Below are 24,416 nucleotides of genomic sequence, written 5' to 3'. Positions count from 1 at the left end.
TTAAAAATCAAAGTAAACCAATTATGCACAAGTTCTCTCTCGTACTTGCATCTTAAGAAGAAAAAGATTAGGGAGAGGACAGTGACCTTTACAATTTCTCTTCCCATTCCTTTCTTTATTTTGCTTGTCCAGTCATACGCTACCTCTTTACGTAATATCAAGTGCATCTACAAATAGAAACACCTACATTTATCAAAAAGCACAGATTAGAGCTACTGATACAGACACAGATCAGGTAATTTCTGTAATAAATCCTCTATGATCCTAACAAAACCCCCCAGGCTTAGATAGGAGCAAGGAAGAGAAGGGCAGACCCAGTCCATAAGTTCTTCTTCAGCTCTTCCAGCTACATTCAATAAAATATACCAACAATTATGCAACAGCAGCAAAGCCCAGAAGAATAAGCTAGCACTCATCATATTTTCTTCCTTTAGTGTCGAGCTTCCTCCTACACATTACACACAAATTGCAGGAGCAAAAAAGTCCACCCTGAATCTGTTTTGCAGGCTGACTTTAAGTTCCTAATTACAAATGTTTTATGTCACTTCTTAGCCAAGAGATTACCCAAGCTCAGAAAAGGAAAAAATAAATAAACTAAAGAACTAAAACACACTTTCAACACAACTGAAGCAGACCATTCCTGCCAATTAAGAGACAAGTAAACTTATTTATCTGGTTACCCTCTTAAAGACGAACAAACCAACAAAAAAGCCCCTCACCAACTACTACGCTAGATGAAAGAAAAATCTTTAATCTTTTCAATGAACCCATACTATCTACCTACTATCTTGTATTTACTTTTGCAAGGATAGAACACACCAAAGCCTACCTTTCACTTAGGTTTCTGGAATTTAAAACAGAAGATTCCAGAGCAGTGTCTCTTTCAGATGCACCACTGCAAGTCTTGGACACCAACTCTAATAAAGCAGTATTTCAGTTCTGAGTTAGTTATGTCATACTCGATAAAAAACAGGGGATCTAGTTGCAATTTTTTGTAACTCTATTAATAATCAGAAAAAAGACACACAGATTACCCTGTCTACACAGGTTGAAGCCAGAAAGATACACTCTCCAGGTTTCCTCTGCATGTGGTGATGAGCACTGATGTGGTTAAAGAAAGGACAAAGAAATAAGCTGTTCTTGCTAGTTCATAGCTTTCAGTATAAAACATGTTAACGCCTTTGTGTCGAATAAAATGCATTTAAACTAAAATTTCATACAAGCATTTGCTTAAAATCCTCCCCAAAAGCCATGCTTCATAATGAAAAGCAAAAAGAAGGGCTTCCTTACCCAGACACCATCCCATAAAACACTTCTGCATAGCAGTCTGTAAATACTTCAAACAAATATACTAAGACATTTCAGGACTGTAAAACAAATGATTTCAAATTGTCAAGATACATCAGCAACACCAACCAACAGATGCTTGAGGAAGACTCCAGGATGTGCAGATCATGCTAAGACCACCTTCCAAGCAATAGGCAAAAGAAACCACACAGTTCTGCAGTCAGCAGTAGAACTACCCTGAGGAAATGGCTTTCAAAAGTTGTCATGGGACAATGAATTTTAACCAGCACATTCAGTATACACAGTGAATCCTCGAGGTCATTTACTGTATGACTTTAACATCACCATCATGTCCATAAACTTTCCCATTTCCAATTAATAATACACACGACACCTTGAAAGTCAATCCTTCCTTCTGGAAGGCCTTTGTGCTTTAAGACATAAAGCAGACTTTTACAAGTGTACCTGCCACTGCAAACACTATGTGGACTTCTTTTAATGAGCAAACATATAAAAAGGTTTTTAAACAGCAGATCTGGATAAGCTTGAGCTGTACCAGGCAAGGCAGTTTTGAAGCAGTGCAACGTTGCGACAGTTCTAGCCCGAGAGATCAGAGCCTAGCTTGCTGCTGCTGCTGCCACCATCTCCTGAAGAAGAACAGGAAGCTCACCTAGAGTATCCACAGAAACTTTGTGCATCTCGGAAAGGCACACGACAGGGTACCAAAAGCCACACTGGCACAGAGGCTTCAGCTCTTGTTGCCTAACAAGACTCCGTCTGGGTCAACACTGACTTTCTGACTAATCAGGAGTCTGACCAGACTCCAGAGCTGTGTGCTGCCATTCCTTGTTTTTCTTGTTTAAACAAGACCTGCAGATGCAGCCTGGGCAGAAGAGAGGGAAAGAATTTTAGGAGGGCTGCTCATATTTTGCACTCAGTAGATTCATTTCTTCCCTTTCCAAAGCACATACAAAGAATTGATGGCTGTTTGCTTGCACAAAGTGCAGTAGCCAGGATGAAAATCAGTGCATTTGAGGACAAGACCAGAGCCTTCCTTAATATTTCAGTTCAGTCCATCACCTTGATGAGCCTATGAATACTAAACGAGCAAAAACAAGTCCAATAATAACCGCAAAGCAAGCATGCAGAGGGAAAAACCCTACAGATACTGTAATTAGCACTGCTAACAGTAAATGAAGAGTCATACAGTTGAGAAATACTGCATATCATTACTTGAATGGAAGAGGTTCCCTCTGTTTCCTCCGTTCTGAGACGGCAGAAAACAGTTGCTGCTGGAAGGAATAGAAGACCTACTCTTCTGACATAAGCTTCATGTCAAACTTCTTAACCTTCTCTCCCGATATTTCTAAGGGGAGATGATTTAGAGATACACAGACTTAATATAAGAAAAGTAAATTCTACCAGCTACATGCACAGTATGAATCAATCCTCTTTTGAAGGGATGTATCTTTTTCATGTAACACTAAAATAACATGATAAAGACACTAAGGAAAACTCGTATTTCTCATTTTACTAGGAAAAAATACTGATTGCAAAACAGTAAGTTTCTAGCTATGATTTAAAAAACGTACACAGCACGTCAACCCAGGAACACATCTGTGTAAGGAACCTGAAAGAAAAACATCCTGCATATCTACAATATTCAGATATTCCCCTATACAGCCCCATACGAAAACAGTCTCTTAACATATTAGTACTTTTTAAATTAATAAGACATTCTTACCTGTGTATCCTGCCCACCAGCCCCAGGAAGCCACCATAGCTAAAAGCCATTTAAATAACACTCCTTCGATATACCAGAAGCTTTTACTGTCCAATATTCGGAGAGGCTGCAGCATAATTAAATACAAGACGTAGGACGGAATAGCAACCAGGTTATTGGCGACCATAAAAGCGAACCTGAGGAGTGCTTTCAGGCAGGTATAGCCCACCCGCCGGGCCTGCTCTAGAGTCACGGCCATGCTCTTCACAGCGGAGGGCGCGGGACCGTCCTGTGGGCAGAGGGAGAACAAGGTGGCACAGGTAGCGCTCCCCGAGGGGGCGAGGCGCGGCTGTCCGCCAGCCCTGCCCCAGCCCGCCTCCGCCGTGAGTCACCGGGGCAGGCAGCGACCCCCGCCCCGGGGGCACGAAGGCTGCGGCGCGACCCTCCGGCTGGCACCGCCTCCGTCCCCGGGCTCCGGGGGACCCCAGCCCGCGCTCCCGGCGGGGCGCACACTCGTGCTCCCGGCCGCCCTCCATCTCCCCCTCCCCAAAAGGGCGGCGGGCGCTACGGCGGCTGCCGGCGGCCTCTCCCCCGCTCCGGCTGACAGGAGCCCGGGGCCGGGAGGCAGCGGGCGGCGGCCCGGCCGCGGGACTCACCTCCGGCGGGGCGGCGGAGCGGCGGCGGAAGCGGCGGGGCTGGGGGAGCTGGGCCCGGCGGCGGCGGTCCCGGCTGGCGGCGGCGGCTGGCGGCGGCTCATGGACCCGGAGGTGGCTGGCCCGGCCGCGGCAGCGCTGCTCGCCCTGCGGCTCCCTGCGGAGGGAGAGAGGGGGGCGGGCGGCGTGAGCGCGGGGGAGGCGGGAGCGCCGGGCCGGGCGGGCAGGCGCAGACCGCGGGTTCACCTCGGTTCTCCCGCGCCCGGGCCTGGCACGCTTTGCTCTTTCCCTTCCCTTCCCCTCGCTCACCCTTCCCCTCCCCGCCGGCTCGGCTCGGCGCTCCGCGGGCGGGACCGCGCCGAACCCCGGCCCCGCAAGGGCAGGCGGTGTCGCGGGCGGGGGGAGGACCCTGCACCTGCCAGGGGCGGGGGTTCGTACCTCGGCACCGCCGCCGGCTGCGAGCCCCCGACGCGGGTTCATGCCGGGCGCTGGGGCCGCGCTCCCCGCCCCCGCCGCGTCCTCCGTGACCGCCCGGGAGCGGGGCTGGCGCTGCAGCGAGCGCCGCCCCCGCCGGGCAGCGCGCAGCCCCCGCACCCTCCCGCTCACACGCACACACAGACAGACAGAGATACACGGAGACACACACCGGGACGGATCCCGGAGCGCAGCCGGCCCCGCCGCAGCGCATCCCGGGCCGGCCCGCGGGACGCCCGCGCTCCGCGGAGGGGGCACGGGCAGGGGCTGCCGCCAGGGCTTCTTCTCCCGTCCCGGAGCCGGGCGGGGCGAGACTGGGACGAACGGGGGAACGGCCTGAAGTTGTGTCAGGGGAGGTTTAAGCTGGATGTTAGGAAAAGGTTCTTCACCGAGAGGGCACTGGCACACGCTGCCCAGGGCAGTGGTCACAGCAGCAAACCTGGCAGAGTTCAAGAAATGTTTGGACAATGCTCTCAGGCACATGGTGTGACTCCTGGGGATGTCCCGTGCAGGGCCGGGAGTTGGATTCGATGACCCTTGTGGATCCCTTTCTAACTGTGGTTCTGTGACCAAGGAGCAGCATGGCTTGGCCGCATGACACCCACTCACCCTTGTTTTTTGGGCAGTCGGGGAAGGTAGAAGAGGATGCTGCCACAGGTTCCCTCAGCACCATCAGAAAGACCCTTTGAGCCCAGACAGCAACAGTGCATTTTGTCTTGTCCTTGTCGTCATAAGTCCCTTGTGCATGCTTTTTACAGATCAGCTTCTCCAGTTTCCTTCCTTCTCTCTGATCCCTCCCCAGCAGCCACAAACATCATTATCTACCTCCGAAGTAACTCTGCAGTGGTCTCCAACCTAGAGAGACACCTGACCCCAGCACAGAAGCAGCTGAGGGCAGAGACTTTACAGCCCCATCCAGAGACCCTGCACCTTTACAAAACCACTCCAGGGTGAGGATTTTTTGCCTCTTGTGTAACTGCATCATCGCTGTGGCAATACAGGACTGTTGCCTCTTGTCTGTTCACTGTGCAGACACAGGTCTGCTCCTGCCTTCTCTGTAACCCCTGAAGAGGCCAGGGAGGAGCACTGCCAGACCTCCTTCAGCCCTCTCTGGCCTGAGCTTACTGAGGCGGCCTCAGCTACTTCAACTGTTAAAATACTTTCACTGAACAGAATGGCTTTTGCAAGTGATTTCAACTCTGCTTGTGCTCTTAAGGAAGAGCAGCAGCTGAAACCACCTTAACAAGGAAACATGCTAGAGGGTCTTTTGTGCTGAGAAAAGAAAAAAAAAAGTTCAAATTGTAATATGTGGACTGAAAAACATATTGTTTTCACATACTAACCATGCCATGTGTAAAACTAGTCTACCGTTTCCTAGACAATGAGGCTTCCGAGATGACTGTGCCATCAACAAAATTAAATCCCAACCTCCATTCCAGGAAGCAAACAAAGTTGTTATTGTAGATAAATTTAATTTGAGAACTTAAAAATGCAAACAACTGAATAGTACCATCGTGTTCTATTTGAGCAAAACAAAACAAAACTAAACAAAACTAAACTGCTGACCTTTTTGACAAAAAGGCCACATCTTGCCTAAGTGTTTCCAAGTCCAGGCATTTTTTGTCCATGTTATTTTTATTTCTAGGTTAAATCTGACAGTTGTGCTCAGTAATCATTTTGCAGTCAGCTTGAGCTGTTCTGAAGTGTTACCAGCATCAGTAGAACTTGAGTTTTATGTTGGTTTTGGGGTTTTTTTTCCATATATTTCATACAAACAACTCTGGGTATACTCTTGAAGTTATTCTCAGCAAAATTTTGCTCCAGAATCCTCAGGTAGAAAAAGGACCATTTTTAGACCATAATTAAGGATACATTTTAATTTTTTACGTACAACAGCAAAATGAAGCTTAGTTTATGTATAATTCCAAGATTAAAAATATTCATTATAATTATAATTAATTTTTAGAAAATTTTATGTATCTTAATTTTATTCACACTGCACAGTTTGGAATACTATTCTGAAATCTGATGCATCCAATGAGAGACTGTAGAAATTATGTTAGACAAGTAATGAATTAGGCAATTTATCCTGCAGAAAGGAATTACACATGGGGAAGCAGCTGTACAAAGCATTCATTCTTTGTCAGTGACTGCCTTAGAGCTTAGGAAGCTGTGGTTTAGCATTCTGCTGAATGAGCTCGTAGCAAAGACCCACCCCTATTCCTCATTTCCTGGCCTTCCCATGGACATCCCAGGTCCTAGGAAGCACGCACAATGAAATAACCTCACTGCTCTTGGGAAGCCAGCTGTGTCACCCAGCCTGAGCCTCTGAAGAATCCTTTCTAGTACAAAGTTACATGTACGTGTATGCTGTTACTGCAAACACAAAGAAGGAAACAACTAAAAGCAGCAATTTTTTATTAGGTCAATAACTCTGAAGCCCAGAAGTATCACAAGTGATTTTTTGTTTTGGTTTTAAAAAAATAAATTCCAATTTCTGGAAGCAATTCCTCAGTCTCTGAACTTCGTGAGCTTTCATTATACATAGTTTGTCATTTTACTACCATATATGGAAAAAAAAGGGCAAAGTATTAATATAAACAGCTTTCACTTTATGGCCTTTTTAATAATTTCTCTAAAGTTTACATGTTTTTTGACTGAACACCTCGCCTATAACTTTCTCTTTTCACCCTCACAGAAATACTGACAGGGATGTCAGTATTGATAATTGTAAAAATACATTTTAATGTGCTTATTAACTGGTAGATAGAGATATGAACATTGGTAAAATTAGGTGATTAACTGATGTCAATGATTGCTGGAGCAGATAAGTAAATATTGGAGTTGTCTCCCACTTACCTTCATAAAAATCTACAGATCAAAAACGCAGTTAGGTTAATTCCTGCCAGTAAGAAGGGAAAACATGTTAGAGGTGTGAATGTGTCATAGTAATAAACAAACATCTGTTCTATTTGGCTACTTTAACAAGTAATCCTAAACAATACACAGGTTGCTGCATAGGCTGGAAGATGTTTAATCCACACAGGCTGCATCTGAACACTGGATCTGGTTGCAAGATTGCAGTCAGGTGTCAGTCATAAACTCCTTGAAAGCCTTTTGAAGAAGGTAACGTTTTCCATGTCTGGGTACACTTCCAGAAGTGATTAAGCCACTGTCATTGTCAAACTCTGCCCTTCAGTGGCACATCTTTGCATTCCAACTTTGCCGTAGCATTAGAGCTGCCTGTGAGCGTAGCTGCGAGGGGGAAATGCAGCGCACACATTCAAGCAGTCCACGAGTCACAGCCATAATGGAATCCAGGCTTGGAGCTGTAAACACCAGCTAGCTGAAAGATTGGTTTCTGGAGTTAGGAAACAGCAAGTTTTGGAATGCTTTTGAACCTCTGTCTTGGTCAAAGATTGGCAAATAAAAAGCCGCTCATTTGTCACGACCAGATTCAGTCAGCCCTCCCTGCTTGCTTTCATTGTAGCAAACTGAAGCTGCAGATGCCATATGGTTGAAGAAAAAAGGGTTAGGAGGATGCACTCGTGTGCTGATGACTGTAAAAACAAAATGGCCTTTGCAAATCATAATCTGTCATACAGAGAGCAAAAACAAGAAAATAGCCTGAGAAATCTCAGAAATTCTACAGAGCAGAAAACAACTACTGCTTCCAGCCTCTCTGAAAAAACAACTGGTGACTTGGGGAATTAAATAAAATCTTATTAAAAAAAATCATGATAGGAAACATGAAAGTACACTAAATTGCCATGAGGAACTACAGAGATGGGAACAGGCAGAGCACAGGCTGCTGGAAGATGCATAATATGAAATAGGGAATATACTCAGGGGAGCATAAATACAGAAAGCATCTCAAGTGAATTAAGTAGTTAGCATTGGATTTGGAAAATTCACAGTTTAAAGAAGCATCAAGAACCTAACTATGTTGTCTATAATCTGCAATAAAGAAAGGGGAGAAAAAGATAAAGCCAAAACAAAACACAAAAGGGAGGAAGTTTTAGGATCTGGAAATAAATTAATTACATTTAACCTTTAATTCTGAGCTGCTTTACAGTGTCAAATATTCCAGTGTGAAGGATTTTTGCATTACTGTCTTCAGAACATTCAACATTTTCATTACAACAGTTAAACCTTCCAAAATACTCTGTAACAGTAGCTTCTACTGCAACCTCTGTAAGAGAGGCAAAATCACCTCCATTCTCCAAGTAAATTCTTAAATTTAAAGGGCAGTATCAGTTACTCCATCTCCACCAGCTGCCCCTCAGGCAGAACCATATTTGTCAAAGTCCCTTGATCTTCAGTGGCAAGCTGATCTCAAATTCTTTCCTGTTGTCATCCAACAGTAGACATGCTTTTTAAGAGATCTATTTTCAGTAATCTTTCAGACACACAAGTTCATTTTGAAGGCTTGCATTCATTTATCACACACAAAACGTAAAACCCAGGCCACTTTCCTTTTGCCATTTCTCTCCAGGAAGTAAAAGTTATCAGACTATTTGACCTTTTGGTCAAAGATGCTTTTGTTTGCAATTTAATTCTTTTAAGGGCACTTCAGGGTAACATGAAGCAGAAGTTAAAAAGGAAGTAAATTGTGGCATTGACTTTAACACTTGTCACATTCCTAAATTTATATAAAAAGGCTTTAACTGAGCTGACACTGAATCTCAGCCCCCTGACAAGCTTCCTTCCCTTGCTTGCACCTCCAGATCCTTTCACCAAGATCAGCCAGCTGCAGACAAGTCAGCCTTGCCAGTTCCCTTGGCTCTAGCATACAGAGTTGTCATTTTTGCTCATTTTCTCTAATATTTAAACCCTTGGATGAAAGGCTTTTTTACATTAAAAAAATTATAAGCCTCAAGATAAAATCTCACAAGTGTGACCAAAGATTGCAGGCTTACAATAAATGCACACTTTTCTTCTCCCTTCTACTACCTTGAGTTGACATCAGATCTTAGACAGTGCTTGTTTAACAAGACTGCAGGATGCCAGGTTAAGGCCTTGAGTTGTTTTAGGGACATTTTTCTATTACTAGTATAAGAGAGACTAAACAAAAAGTATTTTTTCCCGAGTGAATAAAAAATAGCATTGAAGTAGCAGCATTTGACCTGAAATGGGTTTTGGTTCTTGCTGTTTGTTTTATTTTTTTTAACCAGGAATCATTAAATATGATGCAAGTTGGATTGTTACATGGCTCTTTAAGTTAATATTTCATTCCAAAATTTTTGTAAGCCTAAATGAGATCAAGTAAACGTTTTATAACCAGGCATTACTGCATTTGTAATTTTACCCAAGGGGATTTTATACAGTTAGACACAGACAGAAGAAGAAACTCTGGCTCCAGTGAGGCAACTCCAGTGCAATGCTTGAAGTTCTGTCCAACACAAAGTAAAAAATAAAGTTTGACAAACAGCTTCTGGGGTGTCCTCAGAGTAAACCAAGGCATAACTAAAGAGGCTGTGTGACGTGGAAGACACAGCCACACAGTATCAGTGTACAAAAATATCAGTGTATCAAAAATACTGGGGAAGAGAGAAGACAGCTCATGGCTGATGCTGGGGCTGGCTGTGCTCCCATCACTCCATCTACTAAATCCTGCATCAAACTGGGTCTTTATACAGTGAGATTGTCAAGAACATCTGTACTGCATCCTCCTGGCTCTGCATTTCAGATGGAGCTCATCTGGTGGATTGCTGCTGCTCAATTTAATTGGCCAGCATAATTGGGCATTCTCTGTGGGAATGTATTTTTGTCCCATTTAATACCTAATTCTTATTTATCACATGCTTTCCACTTGTTTGCTGAGTCCAAGGTGGTGTCAAAATAGATTTACTGGGTATGGAAACATAAAAAGTGATCATTTCTAAACTTTTTCAGGTGGAGATCATGTTCTAATATTTAGCAGCACTCTGTTCTTTAGGATTTGTCAAGGGTTTGTTTTTAACTATTTTTGGATGCATTTACTTCCTTTGTGGCACACAAGCAGTGTGATAACCAGCATCTGTACTACTTCCACCACAAACAATCTAAACAGACTCCAAGTGCGAGCTATAGAGGGGAACAAAGCCATATGATGCTTCAGTGAAGGCTATCTTGATTTCCCAAGGGAATTTGGGTACATTAATATCTGAATGTACTTCTTCTTTCTACAGCAAAGCAGGAGCAAATCAAGGAATTTTGGAGCTGGTTAAGAACAGTGCAGTCATCTTGTTCATGACCTTCACCATTTGTAAGACAGGCAAAACCCAGAATATATCACACTTGAACAACTTGCCAGCTAGTCAAGACTGGCAGAAGGTGAGGCAGATGTAGCCATCACTCCTTTTCTTCTACCAGCTATATGCAAATTTCATCATTTTCCACTTAGGCAGAGCTTGTTAACCTTCACACAATGCCACTCTTGGGTTTTCCATTTCAATCTTTTACATAAGATGTACATGCCATATTTGTAATTTTTTGGGTTATTCTTGGTCCAGCATATGAGGAATATAAGCCCTCTTATTGCAGCTACATGTTCTGTAACTCATGCAGACCTGGTAAGGTCACTCATAACGTATTTCACAGTTGTCCAAATCAATATAATCTTAAAATTCAGAGAGGTTGTTCCTGCTGTTACAATGCCTTTTCATACCATAATAAAGTCCCCATACCTGTAATTGTGAGCTGAATAATTCAGGTGTTTTGAGGTGTCTGATTTCTCATTAAAGCTAAACTGAAGACTTTGACAGAGGCCTCTTATTAAAGATGGGTAACAGATACAGCACAATGCAACCAGGTGGTCAGTGAGCAACACTTTCATCTGCTGCTGCATGGAATCTGTTTCTGCCATACTCTGTGTGTCAGTCAATGGGCAGCTTAAGCACAACAGAGCTGAGTTCTCATCTCAGTTACATGGGTGTATTTTCTCCCCCTCCTTCCCCCTCCCCTTGACACTACTGTCACCAAGGTAAGTTTGAGCTGAGGGCTTGCTTTTGATTTGTTTTGTGGGGTCTTTTTTGTTTTGTGTTGGTTTGTTGGCTGTTTTTGAAAGAAAGGAGCTCTAGAGTTACTCCAACTAATTAATCTTTAACTTATTTGTTAGCTTGGTTATGAAACCTTTTATCCATAACATTGATTTAATTCAGTCCCATCTACAGAATCTTATTACTTCAGGCAATGATAACATGCTGATTATACGTAAGCTTTCACTTTGCAAGATTTTTTTGTAAGCCCATTAAGTTTGCATATGGAAGGATGGCACAAACACAGAGATGAAGCCAACCCATCTTTAGGCAGATGGGACCCCTAACATTTTCTAGTTATCACACTGTTTTGTGATTAGCCATTTAAAAAAAAATATATAGAAAAAACAGGAATTTGACTGCCCTGAATTAATCTCTAATATTTTTCTCCATCTGTACTGGCAAATTAAGCACTACACTGATCATAAAGTTCATATGTTGCATAAAGATCAGATGAGGCTCTTATTTTCATTCAAGTTCACTTCAAGTCAACATTTACCAGACTGACCTACTTGGGTTTTGGTAAATTCTTAACACCAAGTCAGTGTTTGTAGACCAAACCATAAATATAAGAGAACTAAATAAATACTTATCACTGTTATTAAGATGATTCTCACACTTAAATCCCCAGTGAACAGCTTGTTACAAAATTAAAGAGTTATTCAGACCACTTTATCCTTCTTACATTTGTTGAATTCTCTATCGTTACAATCTAAAATTAATATTGATGTTTCATGAAAGTGGTGGTTTTTTCTAGTTGAAAAAGAAAGTAAAGAGTCCAATGTAGCTGCCTTTGAGGGGGAGTCTGTTTGTCCATGTGTTGAATTCCAGTGATTTCAGACAGCACTGGGCAAAGTGCAAAGATCCATCCTATTTGAGCTGACTGAAGACCTGGGGACAAACAAATCAGGTCTGATGCAAGGTCCACAGTGCATTTCCAGGAAGCAGGTATTGTAAAATAATTACCATCACTGAAATCTGGCAAGGACAGAGGTCTATTAAAAAACTCATCTTCCCTCCCCCAGTTTAGCACGGCACGCAACCCCCTTGTCTTATGATGCCATATGCAGCTTTGCAACTGTTCTGCTGAACTTCCTCAAGACTATGTTTAACTTGGTTACCCAAAGAAGGTCATGAACACATCCATGTTGCAAGCTGCTTATAAAGTTTTTGCACAAGCTCAAGCTGACTGAAGAAAGAAGGCAGCACGGGGAAATCCAAAAGGAGAAGTCACACTATAATTTCCATTCAAGCTACCCACATCCTCTGCTGCCTCGCTACCTGGCTGAAAAACACTACTGCTGTCTTCTCTGCTGAATGTAGAATACTGATGTCCACTGTTAACAGGAATTAATAATTTCTTTGGGAAAAGTTCAGTTGAAGATACTGTTGACACTGGTTAATGAGTAATCATTAATTAAGGTAGACAACACTATCAGTTAGGCATTAAAAGGTATCCTGTTTTGTTTATTTTTCCTCCAGAGAAAGATCATAGAATCACAGAATAGCTTCAATTGGAAGGGACCTTAAAGTTCCAACCCTCCTGCCCTGTGCAGGGACACCTTCCACTAGACCAGGTTGCTCAAAGCCCCATCCAACCTGGCCTTGAACACTGCCAGGGGTGGGACATCCACAACTTCTCTTGGAAAGCTGTTCCAGTGCCTCACCACCCTCACAGTAAAGAATTTCTTCCCACTATCTAATCTGAACCTACTCTCAGTTTGAACCCATTCCCCCTTGTCCTGTCACTCCAGACCCTTGTAAAAAGTCCCTCTCCATCTTCCTTGTAGGCTCCCTTCAGGTACTGCAAAGCCATGATTAGGTCTTAAACAAAGCCTTCCTTTTTCTGTAGATGCAGGAGAAGGTGGAATTCCAGAAAATCCTTATACATCTTATCTGTAGTTTCATATTAAGTTTATCATCCTAAGTCAGGGGCAGGCCCAACATCCTCAGAAGGAGAGGAAGGGAGGAGGCACCATGCCCTGTATTGTGATTGGCATCAACAATAAAGCCCCTTCCTGTCCTCCCCACAGCCAATCCAAACCACTTTATCCTGATTCACACCAGCCAACAGCACAGACTTAGGCAACAGTCAAAGAGGAATTTTAATCTAGATGGTAGTAATGCTGTTACATATTTTTTACCACAGACATCCAAGACCAGTTTGCTTAAGTCTGTGCCACAGCACAAACGTGTTTGTAAGGGAGAATTACTGCCTATTTTCATGCCACACAGTCAGGTGTTGCCCAAAAGCTCCATAGGCTGGCATGTGCAGTAAGAGCTGGAAATTGTTCTTCCTAAAATACCACAATTGTTTCTCATTAGTGCTACTGATGCATTTCAACTTAATAAAATGTTATAAAATCCATTGCACCATTGTTAACTGTGGCTAAGAAAAGCAATCCTAATGGCATGGATGAATCCAGCCAGACCACAAGGGATTGCATAGTTTGATTTGTTCAGCCTAGGTCTCATAACAAAAAGGCAGAATGAAACAAAAGTAAGGTTTCAAAATTATAGATATAGTTTCATAGTTACAGATGTAACTGTAATGCTATTTTTACTTAGATTTATTAATCTACTATGTATTTAGAAAGAAAAGTTATTAAAGAAAGTAAAAACACAACAGAAACTCCTTTTATTAAACAGAAGTGATGCAAGTAGAAGATAAAAGCCCTTTCAACCATCTGCTCCACTCTTATCTCTTTTTCTCCATATAGAAATATCAGTAGTCCCAGTTTCACTGAGCTCCTCTGGATCTGTACACCCCCATGTCAATCCCACGTGGCCCAGGCTGGAGCACCTACCAGTGCTTTATGCCTCATCTCACACTGTCTCAAATGCAAGTTTCTCTAAGGTCCCAGCTTTCACCTCCCTGCTCTACAGCCCCGAGGTTTCCAATGGAAATTGGAGGCTCTGAGCAGGACACCCACCATCCACCATGTTGTTCAGGTGAGGATCCATCCCCAGCTTTAAGGTTGAAAAATTGTATTAAATGTCATTTTGAGATTGATAAATAAAGTCTGATTAGTGGTAGAACTCAGATCTTTCCACTTGCTTCCACTTAAAATTGTCAAGACTGACAGACAGCAGTGGAAGCCACTATAATTAGATTTGGAGGGGGGGAGGAAGGAGAAGACAACAAGCTGATGTGTTGAGATTCTGAAAAATTATCAAACAAGATGTGCCTTGTGTTAATGCTGAATGGTACATTACAGCAAATTCAGTATCATAGAACCATAACTGCTTATCACACTCAGCTGTGAGAACTTTGTACTGACTTAACTGAGGTCAAGAATTAATTGCATGCCTTTCAGATAACACTTCTAAATGGCAGCATCTGTCTAAAGAGAAGACATTAATTCAAACCTTTTAGGCCAAACATTTACAGAGAAGCACAAAGTCCCAGTCAGAGCAAGAATGGGAAAAAAGTAAGTAAAATGTTATCTTGTCATAAAATGTGTCTTGACTGGCAAACTGTAAGTATGGATCAAAGCAGTAATATGCTGGAGGAATAGCTAGATACAGCAGAGCGTAGGCTTGAGTATTTAACCTACTACTTAATGTTCTCTTCTCTGTACTTGTGTATTCCAGGGAATATTGCCTCCCAAACCCAGCCTTGCATCCTCTTTTCCATTGTTAGTACTCAGTGATGACTGAGTTAGACACTTACCAAGGCAAAGCTACCAAAGATGAACACAAAAATAAACAACAGTTGAAGAACAAATTATGTTGCATTTGTTACAGCTTGTTAATAAGGGGTCTCAAGCTTGACTGGTGAAGAAACAGGACATACTATGGGGTGGTCCTTGAATTCCAGCCTATCTTAGTGCCTGAGATTACCAGCTGACAACCTAGCAGGGAGCAGCCGTGGCCAGGGCAGTGTCTCAGACATGAGCATCTCCAGGAGTATCTACCATGCCCAGTGATAAACTCTTTCTTTTCCTGATGGCAGGGAGGAATGGAAGCAGAGGCTTGACACCTTCTAGTTCCACACCAGCTATTGCTGTCTCAGTTTGGGGTAGAGGCCAGTAATTTGGAGTATGTAAATTACATTGCACATTCCACTCCCTACAACACATGCTCTTACTGTGGTAACTTCTGTCTCCAAGTGGAGGTAGTACAGGAGTTGTTACATTCCTTGAATATTGATCATCCCTCCCCTAGGGATGTGGTACACATTAAAAAACAAACAAACAACACCCCCAGCCAACCAACCCCAAACCTAAACCAACATCAGTCGTTAGATGAATGCACAAAAACATTCCCTGGGCTCCGCTCTCCTAGACGGCAGCAACAGTATCTAGGACTGCAAGCAAACACAAATTACACCTGTCCAAATCCACAGCAGAAAGGCTCACATTCCAGGTGAGGAATCTCTGCCATTCATTATGCTGCCAGGTGCCTTCACACTTGCTCCTGGCCACTGAATTTTCCCTGAGAAAGGTGAGCGAGGAAGGGAGCAGCCCTAACACACCCGGTCAGGCAGAGGCAGCCGCTGACTGTAACGCTGCGAGGCTGATCTGTACTGCTGCCCACCACACACATGCACAGCATTTCCCAGCTCATTCTGCTCCTCCTCCTCTCCGCCAGAAACTCTTAAGCATCACAACTTTTGCAAAGATAACTTCAGGGAATTACAGAAAGAATCACTAGGTATATTTGGAAGGTCTGGGTGCAAGCACTGCTGTGCAGGATGACCTGTTAGAAGCTACGAATTATGTCTCGAAGAGATGGATGAAGAAGTGCAAGCTGGCAGCTGAATGAAGACACAACTGAGTAGAATTCCACTTGTGAATTTGTAGAATGAAGGCAATAGATTGCAGGGAAAAAAGTTGATCAAGATTGCTCAAATACCCTACGTAATACACCCTGGAGAAGCCTAAACCATTGCATAAAGTCAGGAAGACTTGCAAATCACTGCTGTAACCAACACACCCAGGAGCAGTCATTCTTCACCAGTATTTGCCAGAGGCCTCAGAAAACACCACTACTTGACTTTATGATCAAAACAAAAAGATAAAAACATCAACTTGCAACTTGAGTCTTGCAATGCTGCAGCTCAGAGATCAGCAGCTGCCAAAACCCTGCAGTCTCTGGTCACCATCTTTAAAAACAGATGAAAAATGAAATATCCTTACAAAATAAATGGATTAACATTCTGTTCCAGTAGAAAAGCATTGAGTACCAGAGAAAAACTCTCTGTACCCTTGTTCACAGAAGTTCTTCACGCTGTGAGCTGTGTTGCTGAGATCCTACCCAGACGGTAACAGCTGATCAAGTTCACATCGAATTTCAGCTGAACTGTTATAAAAATCCTGCAGGGTTTCCACAAAAGGTCAGTACGATGTATGCAAATGCATGATGAAAGGATATAAATGAACATACAAGATAAACAATATGAATTCCTGATTAAAAACAGTTCAGCTGAACCTAGGTATTATATAAACACCAAAGATGACTTTTTATAATCTGATCATCCTAGTCAGTGACTTCATTATGCAGGGAAACATGAGCTGGAATACTCAGATTTTTCAGTGCATTCTACAGTTTCACATGTGGAGCCATTTGCATACATTCAGTTCCAGGCAAAGTCCACTGCTAAGTACATCTGTAGTCTGCAACCAGAGCTCAACAGGGCTGCCTATTTAAACACAAAAAAATTGAATTTTGAATCTATGATACAATGCATGTAAAATCTAGCTATTGCTACCAGCTAGAGGAAAAAGAATGCTCATGGACAAGGTTCCTGCTTTAGCAATTCGGAAGCACTAATTCTGTGACATTAGACCTAATCATCGAGAACATTTAAATTAGTCTTTAATCAGCAGAGCTTCATTACTTAACATGTGCTATTTGAATGCATTTATTAAATGCACTGTATTTCCCCCCCCTCAAAACTCAGATACCTTGAGATCTTTTTTAGATTCTCTTTTAGAATTCATCTTTAATCTTTGCTATTACAGAAGTGTAAGTTTGTCCAGTTTCTCTTATCTTCCACCCTCCTTCAGAGTAACAGTTGCTTACATATGCACAAATACTTTAAAGGCTTACATTCCTGAAGATACAAAGCTTTCATGCATCTCCAAAATACTTTAGTAAGTGGAATGCCCATGCAACTGCAGCTCCTTCTACTCCTAGGTAGCCAAAATGATTAAAGAAACTAATTAAATAATTAATCACAAGTACCATTCTTTGTCATGACTGGATTCTTTTGCCATTGCCTGGATAACACAGATAAATATTTTACTGTATCAGGTTGTATGTCTTGCCAGGCTTGTAATTGAAGTGGCCTGGAAGTTTAATATTTTAGTGAGGCACAAATGAGTCATGGTCTCAGCTGCCTGTGCTGAGCATGAATTATGCACCTCATTTTAACAGCAGTCCAACACAGAACTATGGCAGAGGTCCTGTGCCCAGTGTCAACCCTACTACAGCGTTAGGGGGATTTGTCCTACATTAAAGGAAACTTTTGTCTACATTTTGTTTAGAAATTCAGATCCTGTGAATGGCTTGTGAATCCATGTAGACTGTTGAGTAATCAAATCACTGGTGAACAAATCATATCTCAGGCAGCACAGCTGTAGATTGATGCTCTCTTGCTGGACAAAGTCCTTTCCACCTCAGTCCTCTAATTTCAGCTGTCAGCTTTTCATTACCAACACCACAGCTAGAACTAAGAATGGGTACAAATGAATCACTGCTCAAACAGCTGAACTGCTGTGACTAACCCAGGCTCCACAGCTTCTTTAAAACACTGGTCAAAGTCTTCCTGAAGTAAAGATAAAGGACAAAGGGAGTTGTGGTTTTATTCACAGTGATCTCAGTATTTCTATACTCTAGTGTACTAAATAAATTTATTACTTGTAATCATTTCTGTGAGCACAACCAGAGGATGCTGGGGTTTTTTATCTCTTCCAAAGGGTGGAGATGAGGAAACAAACCAGATGATAATTACAGTGATAAATTCTTAAATTACTAATTTGCCATCAACTTTTATCAACTGCAGGTCACACAAGTGCTGCCCAAGTCCCACCCACAGGATGGAGTGGAAGACACTTGGCTTGTAAAACTGAACTGCTGATCGTTTACTCCTTGAATGGCCAAGTATCAGGCACAGCCCAGCAAGACTGGGCATTTGAAGGTCAAACCAAAACTAACTGAATTGTCTAACAATCCTGGTGGAAGGACAGATATTTTTTTCGGAAGGACAGATTTTACTGAGCATTTGGCTCTTTTTAAACTTATTTTTTTTAAGCCATGCTTCCTGGAGTCAATTACTAAAAATAAAAATGAGGAATGAGATTATGCTAAGCATGATTTATGGCTGTCATCATTGGAGAGAAGCAGCTGAAAGTAAAAGCTCAAGAGATTAAAAGTGGCATTTTTCAAATTTATTCAGATTGCACAGCAAAGTACTTGAAGTGGTCAATGCCAACTTCTCCCTGGGCTGCCTTGAAGCTGCTGGAAGTGGTCAGAGATTTACAGGAAGAGGATGTCAAGCTCCCAGCAGTTTTTCATAGCAAAGAATATTTTCATCGCTGCCAGGAGGAGATAAGTGGTCACACACAGGTGAGAACTCATGAATCAGAAAAACCACAGCACAGGTAAACAGGGGCTGACTTGGCAGTGGAAGTCTGAAACCAGGACAGCCTCCAAGTGCTGTTATTAGCCATGACTGGAAGGGCAGTGCCCAGAAAGCACAAAGAGCAGCAGAAAGGCACATCTCAGGTGGTTAGACAGGCATCACAGAGGGCTTTCCCATCTGTCTTCTCACAGCAAGAACTCACTGTATTTGTACTACAGAGCAGGCTTCACTGAAAACAAATTTCAAGTTCCATATCCCTCTTGCTAAGCTGTTTTCTGGTGAGGTAGTGTTTACACATATTCAGTGAATCATCAACGTTCCCATCTGCTATTTAGTACACTCACATCACTAAAGGGCAGACCTGAGCATGAGTACCTGATCTGCAATACTGGTTTTTGTTGAAAAAAGGTTTAATAAAAAAACCCCCAACATTTAAAATATTTTTTCTCAAAAGCATTAATTACCTTTCAAGTTCTGCACTGGTTTTGTTATCTTGCCAAGTTGAACTACTGGAGGCATTGCAGCACAGTTAAGAGTCATGGGTTGTATCCTCCCTTTTCCTATACAAGAAGAAAAAATATCCCTCCAAAAAACAGAACAGTATTTTGTATGACCATAGTGATTTCCTAAAGCTCTGAACAACAAAGCAAAGAATTAGGGGTTTGTTGTTGTTATCTGGTTTGGTTTTGTTTTAAATAGGAAAACCAGCACAATTGAGTGCTTTTTTTAGGGTCAGGCTGAAATACCAGAACTACAACTAAACCTAAAGCCTTCAAGCTATTCTTCTGGTTCATCTCTATTGACCCACTCCCCCAAAAATGAAAATCAGTGTATATATTTGTTCTTGACCAAATTTACATAGGCTAACAGAAATACAAATCTCTGTAGTGGATCTGTGATGTGGCTTGTACTACCCTGATGCACTCTCAGAAATTCCTACCCAACTAACAAAGACTTTGTCCACAGTAAAACTTAAACCCTTACAACAGGAAAAACAAGGAAAGCTCCTGCATCTCTCTTACATGGCACAGAAGGCTGTCAGGCAAACCTTTTCCTCTGCAAGGGTGAAAATGCACATCAATTCACTACTGGTGACAAGACAGAGATAAAGGAAATAAACTATTAGAGTTTGTACATTGGAGGGAGGACCAGCTCACTGCTTACATGTGTCAGCTTCACTGATGAGCAGCAATAATTAGCCTAATTAGTTAAAATTGCTTTTGTTTCTCCCTCGTGGAATGAGGGAAAGACCTTCTGAAGAAGTCATACATTTTTTGTCAATTATTAAAACTCCTGAAATTTCCTCTGTGTCTGAAGTGGGTGACCAGCTCTGAGGGGGTCTCCATCCACTTCACTCAATGATCTAGTCTGGACACTGTCATTTGCACAGACCAATTTCTGCAAATATGAAACTAGTGCCAGTGAACTTCAGGCTAAGGGATAAAAGCCTAGCTTTAGCCAGAACTTTTGAGTATTCATGTAGGAATAACACTGGTACAAACTGCAATACATGAAACCTTGACCTCTGCACACCTTGGGACTCGGTGGAAAAAGGTGAGTCAGAAGCCCTCATCACTCACCACTGTGAGCTGCTGCCCACACGCATTGCTGGCAAATCTGGACATATTCAAGCACACCTCAGCTGCTCCAGAGCAGAGACTGACACTCACACAGGCTTGGCCCCAGCCACTGCTCCAAAGGGCCTTCCTTCCCTCCTGTTGCCTCACTCACTCGTGGGGGTGACTCAGAGCAGCCGGGAAAGGCTGGGCAGCTGGCTGGGAATGACTGCAGTGCTCTCTGCCTGCTCCTGCTGCCCATGCAGAAAAGCCACAGTTCAGACGGACATGAACACATTGTTTCCTCCAGACTCCTGTTAAATACAGAAATACACTGCAGGTGCACAGTCAGCCAGTCCAATAGTTCACTATTACTTCCAGGATACACCACACATCTTCCCCAGCACCTTTCTTGTACTGCCTGCATTGACCAAGTCGCTGCACAGTCAGACAAGACAAACCAGCTGAAAAAACACCCTAGCCAAATGGAACTGTTTTAAGTGGATAAACTCATGATCTGATCCAAAGAGCCACACTGGAGTCAGGAATAAGCACAACAGAGTCCCTTTTCAGCACTGCCACACACCTAGACGGTGTCAAGTGAAGCATGAAACTGTACCCTGAAGATTCCCCCACCATGTTTGGCAGAGTCCACCCATCCACATCACACTCAGTTTATATTTATCCCAGTCTGTTCCAGCTCAACTGCTACTCCTTGGATTTTCTCCGTACTTAGCTGTGTGTTAAGCACGGACAGCTCTTAATTTCACATTAACTGCATTCCTAAATTTAGAGCTTCTAGGAAGCAAGGAGGGGCTCCATAAAATGGATTGCCAGCAAGTCACATACTTAAACTGTTGAGCAAACGTATTTTAAATCAGCCAACCCACACAAGTCTCTTATTTTATGCTATCTTCTTTCAAGCTTTGTAGTCACCATTGATACCCATTTAAAAAACCTTCCAAACAATTGTTTTCATTAATCACACTTTTAAGAGACTTCTGGAGAACTCCACACTCATATCTGAGGGAATGTAACACTCCCTGTCTACAGGGGGAAAAAAAAGGATTATTTTTACGTCTGTGAAGTGGCTATGGCCTAAGTTTTATATCTATACAATAAAAGAGCTTCAGTATCTCCTTGACTGCTCTACTGCGTCACTGGTTCAGCACTGACAAGAAGAAAAACCAGCTTTTTTACTATAGTTAGGTGCCCAGCAGACTAAAGTGTTTAAGGCATTGTTATAGGCTCTTTCTAACCTCTCAAAATTCACTGAACACTGCTCTTACCTTATCTAAGATCCTTGGATCAGGAGGCTGAGGCTAAGTGCAAACTTTATTAACATACGACCGAGCTGCCCTTAATTTTGATACCATCACTTGGAGGTGTGCAAGCAAGAGGTAAAGACTTTATCCTAAATGCAAATAAGAACACACACAAAAAAAAAAAACCTTCCTATTTCTCAGCTGACAATCAGCAGAGTAGAGCAACTTTCTGAAGTGCAGACCTGGGATGACTGCTCATTGAAATGCAGTAATCTGTAACTTCAGTAGCGAGTTTGAGCAGCTGCTGTTTGTCAGAGAGGTGTTCCTTGGAGTACAAACAACTCAGGAACTAGCAGGGGTCGCTAAGATAGGCTTGTTTCCTGGTAACACAAAACAGCACCTGGCTTAAAAATTCACAGGGGGAGAGGGCAACTGCAACACTGCATAATATGCCTTGTTAAAAAAGCAGTGTAGCATTCAATTTTCCTTTGATTTCAAGAAGTGTTTTTGTCTCAGTCACTCTCTCTGCTTTGGAGGTGAAAATGTCAAGGTTCTGGGTAAGTCTGCTTTTGCTTAGCATCCCAGGTTGTGTCCTTGGAGGTACCTATGTTTGTGAAGCAAGAGCAGCTCCCATAGTGCTGGACACAGAGCTGCAGCAGTCAAGCAGAGAGAGCTACCAGTTCTTGGGCTTTACGCAACTCAGAACTGCTTTGAGAGCTGGCAGGGCTCCTAAATTCCCCCCCCCCCCCCTCTATTTTTTCCCCCTGCCATCTTGGTTTGCACAGTGCAGACACCTGAGTACACCTGCACTGCCACAAAGGGAACAGATTGTTCAGGGAAGATGCTGTTAGGAACTCAAAGGACGTGTGTGTAAATATGCTGACCAAGGACACAGCAAGTACTTTAGGCAAACAGAAAGATGACAACCAGAAAAGAAATGAAGCTAATTCGAAGGCAAGATACCTCCATACTGTGTTGCATGAGATCTCTCTTCCTCTGTATGCATACACACACACACTGAATATCACTCAGAAGATATTTTAGGAATGCAATAGAATTCATTCAAATCCTATAAATTCTTTCAGTAGGTTGGTGGGGTTTTAAACTAAAGTTGTGGTATCACTAAATAATTCTTAAAAGTTTATGCACATGTTTAAAGAACCATTAAACTTGCTTCTAGACCTGTGCAATTCCCGTACAATTTCACAGGATTTAAGTCAAAATATATCCCCTATCAAATACAAAATCTTCAGCTATATTCAGGCATATCAGTCCTTGGGTAAGATGAGGGCATATCCAAGGAAACAAAAATAGGAAAGGAAGTCTAAGATTCCATGAATACCCATGATGAGTGCAACTTTGGGAATCATTTTTGAAATACACTTGAATGACCTTAGCAGGAGATTACACTCTAAATTCCAGGGGAAGGTAGAATCTGACAGCGGACATTCCTTCCCTGCCTTGCATCCAGTTCCACATTGCCTGGAGCAAGGGATCAGCCAGGAATCTAGAAATGACACTTTCTGGCATGCCTGAGCACATGTTCACAGGAATGTGAGCAGCAAGTACTTCCGAGAGTAACTGGCTACACCATCCTCCACCATCTGAGGAGAAGTCAGGTCACATTATAGAGCCTAAGCACCACCAACTATTGTCCTAACGCTGAACTGCACTAATTGCCAGCACCTCCAGTCATCTTCATTCAATCATCTCTCCTCCTGCTCAGCCCAACAATTTATCCCAGCTAGATGAAAGCGTATCTCAGTGATTAGGAACAGATCATGACGTAGCTGTCTGCATAAGCCCTTCTGTTGTTTGAATTCTTAGCAGCTGTCTCAGGACCAATGTCTAGCCACTGAATATTTTCTTTCTTCTGCCAGTAAGTGAAACAGATCTGAATTGTCTTCCATTATCAGTGTGCAGCTATGCATAGTAATCAAGTTACTGCTTTGTTTACTGAGAAGCACTAAGGAGATTTAAGTTGGGTCCGTATGTCAGAAGTGCTTTCCAAATTCTTTGTTGCACATCTTCAAGTACAGGCACCAGAAACAGAATGCAGGAATCAAGCAAGAATAACCCCCCTGCTTCCACTAATAGTCAAGGATCACATTCACTGCTCATAGCTCCAACAGCAGCTTTCTGCATATTGCTTTAACCCTTCCTCACTTCTCTTTAGGTATTTTGAGCAATTGTCTGTCATGGAACACGTGGTTTCTGTTTGACAAGTGAATTTCCCAGCGTATTAGGAATGAAAATACACCATGTTAGAAAACAAACAAAACACACCCCCAAGAATAACCTCACTACAAATCCAACAAAACATAAAACACTGTGCTTACATAAAAGGACAATTTACTAAAGGTCCAGGGCCTTTCCTGATCAGCACACACATATAATTAACCTGCAAGTGAGCCAGCATGAGAAATCCTTCAGTTTGTTAGAAATACAGGTATTTGCACAGCAAGCCAACTTCCTATACGAACTAATTTCCAATAAGTAGTAATTGCAATTTTCCTCCCCCTGCAATCTCCCATACCTAACATCCAGATTCTCAGGCTTCAATTATTATTTGCTTGGCTTTAAAACTGATGCAAGTTCTTGGAGTTCTAGAGGCCTCTCAGATCAGGTGAGCAGACTTGTTTAAAGAAGGAACACTTTTTTCAGCTGTACTAGGGTTAATCTTACCAGTTCACAGACAGTTAAGCCTCAGGCCAGAGCAGGGCTTGTTCCTGCTAGGCTTCTCATAAGTTTATCTGTGCACTGGGAACATCACATGACTTACCAGGAAAGTTTGTTCCCCAGTGTGGAACAGTGTCTTGTAATTTCTGAGTTGTTTTGGAATGGCACCATC

The 24,416-nt window shown here is 42.6% G+C and overlaps 1 protein-coding gene across 2 annotated transcripts in view; it reads right to left on the bottom strand.

Annotated features, from left to right (window-relative positions):
* Nucleotides 1-4,203, bottom strand: part of LPGAT1 (lysophosphatidylglycerol acyltransferase 1) — a 60,021-nt gene extending 55,818 nt beyond the window's left edge. The window contains exons 1-3 of one of the 2 annotated variants that reach the window (XM_069009583.1): nucleotides 4,102-4,203; nucleotides 3,667-3,820; nucleotides 3,032-3,299 (exon numbers count right to left, since the gene is read on the bottom strand). In XM_069009583.1, coding sequence (XP_068865684.1) covers nucleotides 3,032-3,269 — 238 coding nt within the window. In that variant the 5' untranslated portion in view covers nucleotides 3,270-3,299; nucleotides 3,667-3,820; nucleotides 4,102-4,203. Of the gene's footprint in view, nucleotides 1-3,031; nucleotides 3,300-3,666; nucleotides 3,821-3,972; nucleotides 4,062-4,101 lie in introns of those variants that run through there. The other variant, XM_069009584.1, reaches the window with a different exon arrangement.
* Between the last annotated feature and the right edge of the window lie 20,213 nt (nucleotides 4,204-24,416).

Source organism: Aphelocoma coerulescens, chromosome 3 (genome assembly GCF_041296385.1).
Source record: "Aphelocoma coerulescens isolate FSJ_1873_10779 chromosome 3, UR_Acoe_1.0, whole genome shotgun sequence".
In the NCBI taxonomy this organism is placed as follows: Eukaryota; Metazoa; Chordata; class Aves; order Passeriformes; family Corvidae; genus Aphelocoma; species Aphelocoma coerulescens.
The sequence above is the reverse complement of the archived record's forward strand: the minus strand, read 5'-3'. Positions and strand labels throughout refer to the sequence as shown.